This window comes from Astyanax mexicanus, chromosome 15 (genome assembly GCF_023375975.1).
Source record: "Astyanax mexicanus isolate ESR-SI-001 chromosome 15, AstMex3_surface, whole genome shotgun sequence".
Taxonomy (NCBI): domain Eukaryota; kingdom Metazoa; phylum Chordata; class Actinopteri; order Characiformes; family Acestrorhamphidae; genus Astyanax; species Astyanax mexicanus.
The window spans coordinates 1,675,815-1,693,158 of record NC_064422.1 but is presented as its reverse complement, the minus strand read 5'-3'; the positions used below and the strand labels follow the sequence as shown (position 1 = coordinate 1,693,158).

Genomic DNA, 17,344 nt, shown 5'->3' with positions numbered 1-17,344 from the left:
AGACACAGCAATAGATGAGCTCTAACGGTGCTCCAATGCTGTGTGTGGTTAGAATAGAGGAATAGACACTAGGGGGAGCTCTAACGATGCTCTACTGCTGTGTGTTTGTAGAATAGAGCCTGGACACTAGGGGGCGCTCTAACGGTGATTCCCTGCTGTGTGTGGGTAGAATGGTGGAATGGACACTAGGGGGAGCTCTAACGATGCTTCACTGCTCTGTGTTTGTAAAATAGAGGAATGGACACTAGGGGAACTTTAACGATGCTCCACTGCTGTGTGTGGGTAGTACAGTGAAATGGACTCTAGGGGAAGCTCTAACGGTGCTTCAATAGTGTTTTTTTGTGTAGAATGGAGTAATAGACACTAGGGTGAGCTCTATCGATGCTCCACTGCTGTGTGTGGGTAGAATAGCGAAATGGACTATAGGGGAAGCTCTAACGGTTCTCCACTGCTGTGTTTGGGTAGAATAGAGTAATGGACACTAGAGGGAGCTCCAACAATTCTTCACTGCTGTGTGTGGATAGAATAGTGAAATGGACACTAGTGGGAGTTTAATGATGCTCCACTTGCAAAGCTCCAAAGACCCATCCCTGCCTGAGGCTCTCAACAAGTTCTATGCCCGCTTTGAGAATCCTGACACCCCCCCCCCCCAGCACCAGACTCCAACACTCACCAGGAGAGGAGCCCATCTGCGTGAGGATTCACAACATCTCCTCCTGCACCAAAATCTTCAGCACTGGCTCCCCTCAGGGCTGTGTGTTGAGCCCCCTCCTGTTCACACTGCTCACCTTTGACTGCTCACTTATCCATCCAGGCTGTCATATTGTGAAGTTTGCGGACGACACGGCAGTGGTTGGATGCATCACGAACAGAGATGAGTCCAGCTACAGGCAGGAGGTGGAACACCTGGAGGATTGGTGCAGAGAGAACAACCTCCGCATTAATGAAGAAGACAAGAAGACAAAGGAGAAGATTGTGGACATTAGAAGGGGCCAGCATGACCACCTCCCTCTGCACACTGGAGGATCTGCAGTGGAAGTGGTCGATGGCTACAGGTACTTGGGTGTGCACCTGAGCTGCACCCTCACCTGGAGCAAAAACAGCTCTACTTCTTCAGGAGGCTGAAATGAGGTGTGAAATGTGGTGAAGAGCGTTGTGTGCTCCAGCATCAATGTGGAGCATGGAAGCTGATCTACTGCATACAGAAAAGCTCTGCAGAGGGTAGTTAAGGCTGCACAGAGGATTGTTGGAGTCAGCCTGCCCAGCACCACGGACATCTGCACCACGGACATCTACACCTCCAGATGCAGGAAAAGGGCCACCTTTTGCTCCACTGCTGTGTGTGAGTAGAATAGAGGAATAGACACTAGGGTGAGCTCTAATGATGCTCCACTGCTGTGTGTGGACAGAATGGAGAAATGGACAGTAGGGGGAGCTCTAATTCTGCTCCACTGCTGTGTGAGGGTAGAATAGAGGAATGTACACTAGGGGGAGCTCTAATTGAGGGAGGATGCTCTGCTGCTGTGTGTGTAGAATGGAGGAATGGACAACAGGGGGAGCTCTAACGGTGCTCCACTGCTGTGTTGGGACCTCTAACAATACTCTCCTGCTGTGTATGGGTAGAATGGAGGAATGGGCACTAGTGGGAGCTCTAACAATACTCTCCTGCTGTGTATGGGTAGAAGAGAGGAATGGACACTAGGGGGAGCTCTAACGATGCTCCACTGCTGTTTGTGGGTAAAATGGAGGAATAGACACTAGGGGGAGCTCTAATAATGTTTTCCTGAAGTGTATGGGTAGAATGGAGGAATGGACACTAGGGGGAGCTCTAACGGTGCTCCACTGCTGTGTGTGGGTAGAATAGAGGAATGGACACTAGGGGGAGCTCTAATGATAATCTACTGCTGTGTGTGGGTAGAATGGAGGAATGGACACTAGGGGGAGCTCTAACGGTGCTCCACTGCTGTGTGTGTAGAATGGAGGAATGGACACTAGGGGGAGCTCTAACGGTGCTCCACTGCTGTGTGTGGGTAGAATAGAGTAATAGACACTAGGGTGAGCTCTAATGATGCTCCACTGCTGTATGTTTGTAGAATGGAGGATTGGACACTAGGGGGAGCTCTAATGATGTGCCACTGCTGTGTATGGGTAGAATGGAGGAATGGACACTAGGGGGAGCTCTAACGGTGCTCCACTGCTGTGTGTGGGTAGAATAGAGGAATAGACACTAGGGTGAGCTCTAATGATGCTCCACTGCTGTATGTTTGTAGAATGGAGGATTGGACACTAGGGGGAGCTCTAATGATGTGCCACTGCTGTGTATGGGTAGAATGGAGGAATGGACACGAGGGGGAGCTCTAACGATGCTCCACTGCTGTGTGTTTGTAAAATAGTGAAATGGACACTAGGGGAAGCTCTATTGATGCTCTACTGCTGTGTGTTTGTAAAATGGAGGAGTGGACACTAGGGGGAGCTCTAATTTTCCACTGCTGTGTGTGTAGAATGGAAGAATGGACACTAGGGGGAGCTCTAACGATGCTCTACTGCTGTGTATGGGTAAAATAGAGGAATGGACTCTAGGGGGAGCTCTAACGATGCTGCACTGCTGTATGTGGGTAAAATGGAGGAATAGACACTAGGGGGAGCTCTAACAATGCTCCACTGATGGGTGTGGGTAGAACAGAGGAATTGGACACTAGGGGGAGCTTTAACATTGCTTTTCTGCTGTGTGTGGGTAGAATAGTGGAATGGACACTAGGGGGAGCTCTAACGATGCTCTACTGCTGTATGTTTGTGAAATGGATTACTGGATACTAGGGGGAGCTCTAAAGATACTCTCCTGCTGTGTATGGGTAGAATGGAGGAATGGACACTAGGGGGAGCTTTAACGGTGCTCCACTGCTGTGTGTTTATAGAATGGCGGAATAGACACTAGGGGGAGCTCTAACAATGCTTTTCTGCTGTGTGTGGGTAGAATAGTGGAATGGACACTAGGGGGAGCTCTAACATTGCTTGTCTGCTGTGTGTGGGTAGAATAGTGGAATGGACACTTGGGGGAGCTCTAATGATGCTCTACTGCTGTATGTTTGTAGAATGGAGGAATGGACACTTGGGGGAGCTTTAACGGTGCTCTGTCGCTTTGTGTGGGTAGAATGCAGGAATGGACACTAGAGGAAGCTCTTATGATGCTTTACTGCTGTGTGTGGGTAGAATAGTAGAATGGACACTAGAGGAAGCTCTTATGATGCTTTACTGCTGTGTGTGGGTAGAATAGTAGAATGGACACTAGGGGGATCTTTAACGATGCTCCACTGCTGTGTGTGGGTAAAATGGCGGAATAGACACTAGGGGGAGCTCTAATAGTGAAATGGACATTAGGGGGAGTGTTAATACGCGATCTGTACTCCCTGCCCCATTTGTGCAGCTTAACTTCCGTTTTCTGAATTCTAGATAGACTGCTAGGTGTTTAAACTAATTATAATTTGAAAATAATCTGTTAAAATTTATAAGCCTGTGGTGTTTTTATTTATTTATTTATTTTTTTTACATATACTCAGTCTGTAAACTACTTCACATTTTATTAGTTTATCTTTCTGTAATGTAGATAGACTGGGAGATAAATTACACACGAAATATATTGATGTATATATTGTTGTATATGTTGATATATAAACTGTGCATTTTATGATTTGTTAATTTAGTATTAACGGATGTATAAGACATTTTAGAAATTTAATTAATTTACCATTATAACAAACCTGCTTGGGCTATACCCATCTTATGGAGGGTGGTCTTTGACCAGTTGTAGTATTTCCGGCAACGCTCGAGTGGCAGCCAGGTACAGCAGCTCCCGCTCTTTGTGAGCTTTTTCTCTTGTTTTTCTCTCTTTCTATAGATGTCTTTAAGTTTAAATACTTTCTAAACTGTCCACACACCATGGACATTAAGCTGGTCAAGCAGACGGGCTCTTTGTTTATAGCTGGGATCAGCTGTTAGCCTTTAGCATAACAAGGCTACCTCCAGGGGAGCAGCCCGAGATCCCCTGCGAGCTAAAGAGGAGGCGGCAGGGGTGTCGTGCGGGTGTTGAGCGCCGTCCGAGAAGGAGACGCTACAAACCTGTTCTTCCTTCTGTCATCATAGGAAATGTGAGATCTCTCCCCAATAAGATGGATGAGTTGACGGCGCTGACCCGACACCAGAGGGAATTCCGTGAGTGTAGCGTTATGCTGTTTACAGAAACGTGGCTAACAGCACTAGCTGCGGACACGCTCGTCTCTCTGAATGGATTTCACCTCATACGTGCAGACAGGACAGCGGAGAGCTGTAAGAGGAAAGGAGGGGGACTGGCAGTGTTTGTGAATGGTGTAATCATGGGCACATCACTATTAAAGAGCAAATCTGCTGCAAGGATATTGCATAGGATATAAGGATACTGCTAGCCGTTAGCATGAGACCGTACTATCTCCCACGGGAATTCAAGCATGCTATCGCGATAACTGCGTACGTGCCCCCGTCTGCTAAGGCTGATGCTGCCTGTGACGTCCTGCACTCAGCTGTGAGCAGGATTCAGACCCAACACCCACAGGCCCTCCTTGTGATCTCAGGAGATTTTAACCACTGCTCTCATCATAAACTCTGTCTACCTTCACCCAGTATGTTACCTGCCACACCAGAGACAATAAAACACTGGACCTGTTCTATGCCAATACAGAGGAGGCATATAACTCATCACCCCTCCCCCCTCTAGGAAGATCAGACTACAACCTGGTTCATCTCCTGCCTGTGTACAAACCTCTCGAATGCAGAGAACCAGCTGTCACTCGCACTGTGAAGAAATGGAATGCAGAGACTGAAGAGGCTCTGAAGGTCTGTTTCAGCACAACACTGTGGAAGGAATTGTGTGATCCTCACGGGGACGATATTACAGACTATGTCAACTTTTGTGTGGAGAACACCGTACACCGTACACCGTGTTTTTACAGTGGCACTAACATTTCACCTGATAAAGACCCTAGAGAGACTGCTCCTCATCCACCTTTGCCCCCTGGTGAGTCCATCAATGGACCCTCTTCAGTTTGCCTATCAACCTGGCATTGGAGTGGAGGACACCATCATCCACCTGCTGCACAGATGTCCTACCTGGAGAATGCTGGGAGTACTGTGAGAATCGTGTGCTTTGATTTCTCCAGGGCTTTCAATACCATCCAACCCATGCTCCTGAAGGACAAGCTGGAGGTCACAGGATTGGACCATCACCTCACCACCTGGATTCTGGACTACCTTACAAACAGACCGCAGTATGTGAGGACACAGGGCTGTCAGTCTGACATGGTCATCCGCAGCATGGGGGCTCCACAGGGAACATATTGTCGGACTCATCAGTGATGGTAATGAACAGGAGTAGAGAGAACTGATGTAGGACTTTGTGAAATGCTGCCAGAGGAACTGCCTGCAGATCAATGCAGGAAAAACCAAAGAGCTGGTGGTGGACTTCCGCAGGACCAAACATTCTTCTCCGGTGCCTGTGAACATCCAGGACACGGATATTGAGATAGTGTGGTCCTACAAGTACCTGGGTGTCCACCTTAACAACAAGCTAGACTGGACTGACAACACGGCTGCTCTCTACAGGAAAGGTCAGAGCAGACTGCGTCTCCTGAGGAGACTCCGGTCCTTTGGCGTGCGGGGGACACTCCTGAGGACCTTCTTTGACGCCGTGGTGGCATCAGCCATCTTTTATGGAGTGGTCTGCTGGGGCAGCAGCATCTCCACCACTGACAGGAAGAGACTGAACAGAATCATCAGGAAGTCCAGCTCTGTCCTGGGGTGTCCTCTGGACCCAGTGGAGGTGGTGGGAGACAGGAGAATGAGGACTAAGCTTAAGTACATGCTGAAAAACCTGTCCCACCCCATGCACCACTCTCTAACAGCATTGAACACCTCCTTCAGTGCCCGGCTGCTGCACCCGCGTTGTGTGAAGGAGAGATACTGCAGGTCCTTCCTTCCACACTCCATCAGACTTTACAACACACCGCGCTCAACACACATTGCCTACCTGATCTGTGCCCCTGTCCATTTTGCAGTGTGCATGCACATGCACGGCACAAATCGGGCAGGGGGCACAGATCGGGTAGTGACAGGCAGCGCTAACGATGCTCCACTGATGTGTGTAGGTTGAATGGTTGAATGGACACTAGGGGGAGCTCTAATGATGCTCCACTGCTGTGTAAGGGTAGAATAGTGAAATGGACACAAGAGGAAGCTCTAATGGTGCTACACTATTGTATGTGGGTAGACTGGAGGAATAGACCACTGAAGTCATGCGTCATTCTGTAGTCCATGTCTAAGCGTTTTTTCAAAAACCCGCCTCTGTCACATTCTGTGGTAAATAAATCTGTTTAGATCCCTGTACGTTTTATTCTGTGTACATTTTACTCCTGAACATCACTGGATCCTCTGAATTATGAGATCGTTTAAGTCGCAATGAGAAAAATGCTAACTTTAAGCTAATGCTACAGCGGAGTAAACTGACCACCCAGAGCAGCTACAAAGTTTAGCAGGAGACTCTTTTCGGCGCAACACCGGCAAACTCTGGCCGTAACTTTACAGCGTATTAAACACAGCTGAGGCAACTAATGAACTAACTGCCCTCACTGAGGAGAGCTGAGAGTGTCACAGCATAAAATCACTAAAACTTCAGAACCAGCTGTAACACGTTTTAACATTTACCCTCTTTATTATGCAGTGAAATAAATTGGTGTTTTTGGTTGGTTGTCGCCTCAGTGAGGGCAGGTAGTTAGTTGATTAGTTAGTTGTTAGTTGATTATTTGGGTCAGGTGTTGTAATTAGTATAAACTAATGACTGTAATTAACAGTGTTGGGAAGTAATGGATTACATGTAACGGCGTTACGTAATCAGATTACAAATTATAAGTAACTGTAATCCGTTACAGTTACTGCTTCAGTAAATGGTAATCAGATTACAGTTACTCTGCTAAAATTAAAGGATTACATTGCGGTACTTTCCTATTTTTGCTCTTCCAACACTGACAAAACGCAAATAACATTTTGCGGTGAAATCGCTCTGATATGACAGGGAACTGTCTGCCCCTCCTCCCGTCTCGCTGCGCACACACACACACACACACACACACACACACACACACACACACACACACACACACACACAGGGAGGAGGGGCAGACAGCGGCTCCGCACACACAACGAGACGAAATTAACTGACATTTTGGTCAACGAATAAAAACAAGACGAAAATGTCTGATTTAGTTCTGTGAAAGGTAGGGACCAGTTAGGAAGAGATCCAATCACTGCTACTTTAGCGAAGGCGGAGAGGCGGGATAAGCGGGGTAGTCATCCAATCAGTACCCACCTCTCCTGCAGTAGCGCCGCGCGCTCAGTTACAAACCCGGGAATTAACCTGTCGATACTTACGGAGCTCGACTGGAAGTTAACTCGACAGTGTTCAGGAGAGAGAGAGAGAGAGAGAGAGAGAGAGAGAGAGAGAGAGAGGGGCGATATATTTCTCCTTTGACGTCACAAAAAAACAAGATAACGTGTAAACCGCGTGGAGCGACTCCATCTCCTGTAAAAACACCACTAATCTTTCAGCTTCTGCAGACCAGAGTCACACAGATCTCCATGCAGAGATCAGCGTTTTAATGCTGATGTTATTTCATGAGCTGATGTGTTTAACTCGGCAGTGCACTAAAACACAGAACTGATACAGAACTCACTCATTAAGATCAGATCATCTGTTAGTCTCACAGTGGGAAAGATATAGCTAGTGTTAAAGCAGCAGCAGGTCAGAAAGGAACTCAATAATATAACCAAAATAAAACAATAAAATAAGTCAATCTATGAACCCAAAAGTCTGTGTAAAGTTCCTTACAGCACTTTCTCATCAGTTTCTCACTTTAACTCATGAAGTCTCTCAGTACATCCTGAGAGCATCTCTACAGGACAGTGTGTGAATGTTTGTTTTTGATCTCATTTATAGACTGTAGCTCCAGTAGGTGTGCTGGGTTACTGCTGGAGATAAAACTAGATCATTTAAAAGCTGTTTTTGCATCTACAGCTCTGTTCAAACTATAATTTAACTATTCAGATGTTTTATGACCTGATTTCTAGAGCAAAATTTTAAATGTAAAATATATAGTCACACACCTATAATAATAATAATATACATTAAATCATATATAAATATATTTCACATTCAAACATTAACAATATTACTCAATTGGTTATTAAACGTTTCATTTCATATACGTGTATAGTTAATAATTCAAGGGAACTGATGGAAAAGCATTTACATTTACACCCTTTACATTTTAGTCGACTATATTTACTGTAATTTTAGTAGACTATATTCTTATGACATTAAGTCGACTAGAACTAAGTCGACTAAATTACTGAATTGTGACTAAAACTAAATGCTATTTTCGTCACAAAACTATGACTAAGACTAAATCACAATTTGTTGTCAAAATTAACACTGGTGGCAAACCTGCAAGTAGATAGCTTACAGTTGTTGTTACATTGTTTGGTTTTAAATTGTTTTATTATCAATTTATAGAAGTGTTTCATAAAATTGTTTGATGAAATGGTTTCATAAGTATTTTTATAGAGTGATTGAAAAGGCTGTTTTATTTGTTTATCTATTTGTTAACTGGAAAGAAAAATAAAAGAATAATATGCAATATGTGGTTGCTACATTCATTCAGGCTTTAAAAAACGACAATATTGTAAGTAATCCAAAGTAATCAGATTACGTTACTCACTTGAAGTAATGTAACTGATTACGTTACAAATTACATTTTGAGTGATGTAATCAGTAATCTGTAAGGGATTACATTTTAAAAGTAACCTTCCCAACACTGGTAATTAAATACTAAACCCTTCGGGGAAGCGCTGCTAAACTCAGAGCCACTTTCTCTTATTATCTGCCTTTTAAAGCTCTAACACAGACTACACTGCTCAACATTACTGAAAGAGTTTTCACCAGTCCACGGTCATTTTCAGCCGCTGTGCTGTGACGTCAGTTAAGCATCTTAAACTTAGCATTTTTCTAATTACTCCCCTTAAACGATCTCAAAATTTAGAGGATCCAGTAATATTTAAGAGGTAACAGGTAATGTACCACAATTATAAAAACGCTAAATGATAGAACTAAAATAAATAATAATAAAAATAAATAAAGTTTTAAAAAATATAAAAAAACAGGACTAACTAAATAAAATAAAAAGGTAAAAGGCCAAAAGTTAAAAAAAAAAGTAATACAACAACTAAAAGGATGGAATGAATAAAATAAATAAAAAAGGCATAAAAGGTTAAGCATAAAATTAGATAAATAAAAAGACAAAATAAAATAAATTAAAAGTTAAAAGAAAGAAAACGTAACTAAAACAGGTACAGGCTGTCTGAAGGTGGTTAGTTATTAAACGTTTAAAATGATTTAGTAATGATTTAGCTGGTGCACTAAAGCTAAAAGCAGATTTTCCTAGTTCAGTAAAAACTCTCAGTACCTGACAGGTGATCCAGTCACTAGAGCGGGTCTGATAATTAATTCAATTCAATTTAATTCAATTTGTCACTGATACAGGGTTGTAGAATAAAAACGAAACACAATTAGGCTAGATCTCCAATGCAGACAAAAACAGTGTAAGACAGAGTATATAGTGCACAGACGATAAGTACAGAGGACAAGTGCAAGACAATACACACAAGGTGCTTTTCCACCGGCATGGTGCCAGGTTCCCGAACGGTTCTTGCGGTTCTTGCGCAAAATCACAGGTTCTAGGCCAGAAAAGCCGGTTCTGTTCTGGTCCCACGATCTTGCTGGTCTGGAACCAGCGAACCTGTGATGCCAGCGGCCAAAGGGCGGGGCGTTGATGCGTCTCTGGGGCAAAGTTGTTTACAAACCTCACCTCCATTCACAGCTAAGAGCAGCAGAAGCAGCTAAATGAGTGTAAATGAATTAACAGTGGTCCACCGATGAGAGCAGCACCAGTTTCAAAAGGAGCTCGGGTTCCACAGTGTTGTTTTCAAATCGCCACCCGACTTTTGTTTAGGCCCACAATTACATACGTAGGTTGACAGGAACCGGCTCCGGCACCAGCACTTTGTTGGTGGAAAAGAAGTTACAGTGTATGGGCAAAAAGTACAGGGGACACTACTGTAGATACAATTAATATTAGTATGTTAATGTTTATGTGTGCTGAGGTACTGTTAGGTGAGGTTAAAGTGCAGTAGCGACAGCAGTACATTATATATAATCCATATGTGTATAGTAAGTAGAGGTAGGCTAGGTTGATTAAAGTGCAGAGTGCATACAGGTAAAATGATCAAAATGGTTACTGGTGTTTATAGAAATCACGGATGAGATGGCATATGGTGGGAGAGCGAGTTGTAAATACATAAAAGCCAGTGTGTTTCCCATCGAGCTGCTATTGAGGACCAGCCTACTTTTTGGTACAGTCTGCAGTGGTGAGTGGTATAAGGGTCACCAGTAATGAACCTTAGAGCAGAATGATAGACCGAATCCAGATTATTGGGAAGGCTACAGGGATATGAGGTTCGTTTAGGTGTTAGGAGTTATCCCAGATGGGGCATCGATTAGAATGCCAGGTAGAGGAATGATGAGGAGACAGTGAGGTTTATTCTTAAAAGTGGTGGGATCATTTACTGAAGTAGCTCAGGTCTGAATTCACCTATATTTACAGGTGCACATTCACATTCACTGCACATTCCAATTAACATTTACATCTACAATCTGAAAAAAAGGAAACAAGAAATACCAATAAGACACTATAAAATAGAATTAAAGATCTGCAATTACTTTAACACACAAGTGCCACAGTTCTTTACCAATGCAAACGGAAATCACTGATAAAGATAACAGCTCAGTCATGGAGTAGAAATTAAACAGTCTCTGGAGCCCTCTAGTGGCCAGAATAGGTAGCGCAATTAGAATTAGAATTAGAATGAGCACACGTGACGTGTATCTCACGAGGACAAAGAAACTTTTACCCGAAGTATTCTCACACAACATTGAGGCAGATAGTGCTAAAACGCTAATAACATGTAACTTAGAAACATGTAGGAATTATACTCTACACATTTACACACAATTAATCCAGACAATATCCTGACCAGCTCAGCTAGATAGAGAACAGGTAAGTGAATGAGTCAACCCTAGGATTTTCCAGAGAACGTCACAATAAAAGTCCCGTCCGTTTATACACAGAGGTTTCAGGGCACTGTTGGACGCCTGCCTATAAATTACATCAACGTAGTCCAACACTGACAGTAAATTCACCTCCACCACTCTTCTTCTAGCAAACACAGGCAGACAAGGTTTATTACGATAAAGGAAACACAGTCTCTGTCTGCACTTAATAACTAAATTATTTATATGAGTTTTAAATGAGTTTTTATCATCCAGCCAGATGCCAAGATACTTATACTCTGTGTCTCGCTCAATGTTGGAGCCTGTCTGGATTCTAATAGTTAAAGAATTAAAATTAATATTTGGAGATCTGGAGAACAGCATAAACCTTGTTTTGTTAGCATTTAAAACTAATTTCTGATTATATAGACTGTTTCAGAGGCATATTCATGAGCGTAGGAAGTGAAGTAGCTGTTACTAGGATACTTCCGTTTAGGGGTAAACAGCGTTCAAAACAGTGGACCTAAATAATTTAACACAATGTTCCACAGTCACAAGCCACTGCTGCAACATGACTGCAAATTTCACCTAATCTGAGAGTCACAAACACTGAAAATCAGGTCAAATTGTTCTTTAAACAAGTAAACTATGGAGGACCAAAAATTACATAAGTATAAATAAATACACATATAAATGTATAAATATATATATAAATAAATGAATAAATACATTGATGTTGAAATAAATAAATATATAAATAAATGCACATATAAATGAATAAATAAATAAATATATACATAAATAAATACATGCACAAATAATTGTATAGGTAAATAAATAAATTAATAAATACATTTCTTATTTATTTATTCATTTATATGTGCATTTAATTATGTCAATTTATTCATTTTTTATCTCAACATTTATTTATTTATAATTATGTCATTTTTGGTCCTCCATAGTAAACACGCCTGCTCCCAACGTCTCCCTCCTTCTTATCTATAAATCATGCAGAGTACGTGTTGGACAGCGTTTGATTTGCTACAACCTCACCATACACTATAGTGATGCTTCTCTACTACAGGAACAAATATTCCCAACTTTTCCACTGAGGAAGTAATTATATGTGCGGTGCGCTTTCACTGCCTCCGTTTCAAAAAGGTAGTGATACACATCTGGATAGGTCATCTCTGGCAAGCGTTTTAAATCAGAGGAAAAAACATCTCTCTTAAATCCTTATCAAAAGGATCAGGAGAAGAGGTTTGATCACTTTTTACTCATTTCTGACCAAATGTATGCTTTGTGTTCGGGAGACTTGCAAAATATGCGCTCTCATTTTGAAAGCTGTATACTTGAATATAGCGCCACCGGAAGCGTCGAAGGAACAGACATGCGCAGTAGCTTTGTTATTGTTTTCCTCATTGAAACGGTCTATAAAGCAGTCTGTAGGGCATTAAATAAACACTGAAGCTTTTTAATTGCTGCATGAACAGAATCAGCTGAACAGTATAAAATTGTATCATCTGCATAAAGGTGCACTTTGCAGCAGAAGAGGCAGCAAGATCATTTATATATATGTTAAATAAAACGGGACCCAGGACTGAACCTTGTGGTACTCCTTTGTCAATTGCATTTAAATGTGATTTATGGTTACCCAGAATCACACATTGTTTTCTATCAGATAGGTCATCTTATGCAGGTGTGCCAGAAGAAGACTGTGGTCAAAAGCTTTTCTTATGTCAATAAAAATGCAGCACAGTGCATCTTCCTGTCTAAGGCACTGTACAGGTCATTTAAGACCAGTGTGGTTGCAGAGATGTTACTGTATCTTTTTCTAAACCAGACTGGAAATTAAACAATACAGTTTTTAATATAAAATGATTTGAGTTGTCTGTTTACTGAATATTCTAAAAAGTTTGCTAAACATGAAAGTTTTTAGATGGCTTTTTATGCAGAGGAATAACAGCTGTTTTCCAGATACTGGGAATTCTGCCAGATAAAATAGAATGGTTAAAAATAAAAGTAATATGCTCTAAAATAACTGCAAGACGCAAGAAGTAGGGATCCAGACCATCCGCATGTGTAATTTTCCCAGGGTTAATAGTAGCAAGAGCATTAGACACTATGCATGGTATGATGGTTTGGAGTGTGAAAACACCATGGTTCTGGTTAGCAGTAGAGGTAAGGTCACTCGATCATAGGCATGTTTATGTTTGCATTCCTAAATATATGACCAGCTGTAACAAAATGTACATTAAAAACATGACAGAGCTCTTTCTGGTCAGATATAACCTGATCATCAGCTAGGATTTTGGATGGTATGCTGGAAGTATTGTTTTTGAGTGAGTTTACTGTTTTCCAGAATTTTTGGTGCTGGAGGAGTTCGTGAACAGACTTAGATAATAATTGGATTTGGCATTTTTAATGCAGAAGTACATTTATTTCTCAGTTGTTTAAAAGCTAGCCAGATTTCTTCAGTCTTTGTGCGTCTTGCAACACTCCAAGCTTTATTTCTCTGTTTAAGCAATGAGGAGATTTCACCTGTAAACCAGGGGCTCAACCTATCTTTAAACCTCAGTCTTTTATAGGGGGCATGTTTATCCACAACTGCTAAGAATGACTTACTACAGTAATCTAGAGCTATATCAACATCTGAGATACTGAGAGTAAGGTGAATATCACTCCTTGCTGAATCAGAGAGAAAAGCTTGTTCATTAAAATGTTTAAAATTTCTTCTAAACACCATCCGAGTTTCAGCCCTGAGGTTCCTCCCTTCCAACCACAGCAGTGTGCGACGTCACCTGAGTTCTGATCACCGGCCCACCCACTCAAGCTGATGGCTATTTCACATTGTATTTAAGAGACTCCCACAGTGCTTCCGTTGCAAAGTCTTAGTTGCCGACACAGCCTAAGTTCTGAGCGTTATATCTCTCTTGTTTGCTATCGACCTTTGCTTGCCTATTGACCACGTCCTTTGATTTACGCCTGTGATATTCTTGTTTGCCTGATCTATCGACCCATGCCTGTAACCTGACCCTGCTTACTCTCTGTGGATTAAAGTTTACCTGCGATTGCATCCAGTCTCTATCCTCTTTTGGGGTGACACCGAGAGCCTGTTTCTTTTCTGGAGCAGTTTCTAATGCATGCGATCGGGCAATGGTCACTAAATCCAAGATCAAAAATTCCTGAGAAAGTAATTTCATCTTTCTGTTGGATAAAATTAAATTAATCAGACTAAACTTGCCAGGGTCCTTTAGGTTAGGGTGAGTTGGTTCAGTGATTTACTGTGTAATGTTAAGATTGCCACATATTTCCTTAAGATGATCGGATGCATTAGAAATCCCCTAGGACCAGCATTTCTGAATCTGTATATTGTGATAAAAGTTCAGCTATTTCATCAATTGCTGAAACTGGAGCTGAAGGAGGCCTGTAAATCCCAACCAATATAAAAGAGTCATTTTTCCCCAAAGATACTTTCAAAGATAGCAGTTCATAGCATTTGTCCTTTGTAACCACAGTTAATAATTTAGTTTGGAGATAAAAAACAGCTACACCACCTCCTTTAGATTTCTATAAATTTTATCTATAAAGTAAAAAGTAAAATTATTTAAAGCTACATGTTTATTGTTTATAATGTGTCTAAGCCAAGTTTCTTTTAGGATTAATACCGTGGCTTGCAAAAGTATTCATACCCTTTTGGACTTTTCCACTTGTTGTCACCTTACAACCACAAACTTAAATGTATTTTTGTATTGTAGAAATACACAGCTCAGGTGGAACAATCTGTCCACAGGACATCAAAGTTGTTCACTCCACAAATCTGACCTTTATGGAAGAGGGGCAGAAAAAAACATTGTTGAAAGAAAGACATAAGAAGTGCTGTTTTCCACAAACCATGTAGAGGACACAGCAAACTGTGATAGAAGAGACTGTGGTCAGACAAGGCCCAATTTTAAACTATTTAAATCCCATCGAGCTTCTGTGGCAAGACATGAAATGAAGAATAATGCTAATAGTAGTAGGAATAATGAAAGTGCAGCTCTACTGGATTATATAATTCAGAGTGATACAGAGTGAGGATGATATGGGTAACAGGAGTGATAAGATACAATATAATAAGCTAGAGATTTAAACATTCTGATCACAGTGTTGGGTATGGTGGCTATAGATTAGCCTGCCTGCTGTCTCTGTGAGGTAATGGTACATTAATACTTAAAGTATATGACGGCTGCTCCCTATTCAGTGCGGTAATTTTTCCTCAAAGTAAGATAGAAAACAAATGTCCTGTGCAGTTGTTCCTATACAGTTTAATAACGTATTACAATATGAACTTATTGAAGTGTTATTGTCATGGAAACAGCAATTACTGTTCAAATACAGAATTTTGGTACAGACCCATACCTAATCTCTAAGTGTTCTTGTCAATCAGATCTTAGAGCGGACCAACGACTCTGTCTGGGAGCTTAGTTACTGTCATAGTTAGCCGTCACTGTCGTTCTCTGCAGTGGTTGCTTGTCTTTCAGTGCCCACGGCTTTTCAGTATCTGCCTACATTCAGTATTTAAGGTCTAAAGGCCAATCGATATGTCCAGGACTAGGTAATGACATGAATACAAGGTGACTTTCTGTAGACTGTGTAACATAAGGAAGGCCCAGAAATAGGAAAACAACTATTACTAACTCAACTAACTAAATTACTAACATTGCCGTGTGTGTGTGTGTGTGTGTGTCTCACAGGAGACTGTAGGTGTCCTGACCCGTGGCTTGGCTGTATTATGGAGGATACTGGGTGAGTCTCCTGCACACTTATCTATTAGTTGTTTTTCTGTCAGTTTCTGAGTGGACACTTTTAAATATTTTTTTTCAGATATTTTAAGCTGCACACATTTGTGCATACAAAGTACAGCTTGCAGAGTCTCTATAGAAAGGCCTAACATTACCATTCCAAGGGCCAAGCCTCACATGGAGGGGGTCATATCACCCCATTCTTGGGCTCTGGAGTGATATTACATTTGAGATGTATAGTGGTGTGAAGAAATTCAGGAACAAATAAGAAAGAAAGTAATTGAGATCTATCAGTCTGGAAAAAGACTGGTGGAACAGTGGTGAACCTTCCCTGGAGTGGCCAGCCAACTGAAATTACCCCTAGAGCGCAGCAACAACTCATCCAAGAGCAAGACTTTTACTAAAATACTCTGTAAACTGACGAGACTAAAGTTGAATTGTTCGGAAGGAGTGTGACCTGTTACATCTGCCGTAAAAGTAACACTGCATTTCAGAAAAAGAACATCATACCTACAGTAAAACATGGTGGTGGTAGTTAGATGGTCTGGGGCTGTTTTGCTGTTTCAGAACATGGAAGACTTGCTGTAATAAATGGAACCATGAATTCTGCTGTCCACCAAAAATTCCTGAAGGACAATGTCTAGTGTAGACGGTGTAGTCTCGACTGTAGTGTAGAATGCTGAGATGCTATTTATGTGTGCTAACAGATACTACCTGCCAAGGAAGTTCTCGCGTTGCAGTGTAGAGGAATACGTCCGCTTCCTCCAAGAGGGAGGGGGTAGCTGCCTCTTCAACAAACCAACCAAGGTGAGTCTGACCTGCGCTTTGGATTTGCACAGCTCCTCTTAGCCCACATGTTTAGACACTTTAATAATACTTATATAGTATTTGCCATTTTAGAATTGTACTAAAGATATTAATCTCATAATGGATTAGGATTTACAAACATCTCAGGGTGCCGGAATGAATATAATCATGGTTATGATGTTAGATTATCACAGCTGCATTACTGAATGTTCTAAGGATAGAGCAGAGAATGCAATTGTTTATAACAATTATTTGATAAAGCTTCAACTCTGCTTGCATTATCTGTTTGGGCCCCACATCCACCTCATGTAAGCTATTTCTGTTTTTCTTAAATTAAAATATTTTTCCATCAATGTAGTTACTGGACCCTCCGGAATGTGGAAATGGATTTGTGGAGCAGGGAGAAGAATGTGACTGTGGCTCACAAGTGGTGAGATACAACATTTCACAAATCAATTTTCAAAGAGAACGCAGAACATACACATGCACACACACACACTACTACTGCAGTGAATAGAAATAACAGCATAGAGCTGTTTAGAAAAGTGTTTAGAAAACTCTAAACTTA

General features: G+C 41.7%; 1 protein-coding gene across 6 annotated transcripts in view; it reads left to right on the top strand.

Moving 5' to 3' along the window:
- The window catches only part of adam11 (ADAM metallopeptidase domain 11), a 174,339-nt gene that overhangs the window by 119,372 nt on the left and 37,623 nt on the right, over nucleotides 1-17,344 (top strand). For all 6 annotated transcript variants that reach the window (XM_049464714.1, XM_049464713.1, XM_049464715.1 and 3 more), the window contains 3 exons: nucleotides 15,922-15,973; nucleotides 16,677-16,776; nucleotides 17,135-17,206. In XM_049464714.1, the coding sequence (XP_049320671.1) occupies nucleotides 15,922-15,973; nucleotides 16,677-16,776; nucleotides 17,135-17,206 (224 nt within the window). The remainder of the gene's footprint in view (nucleotides 1-15,921; nucleotides 15,974-16,676; nucleotides 16,777-17,134; nucleotides 17,207-17,344) is intronic.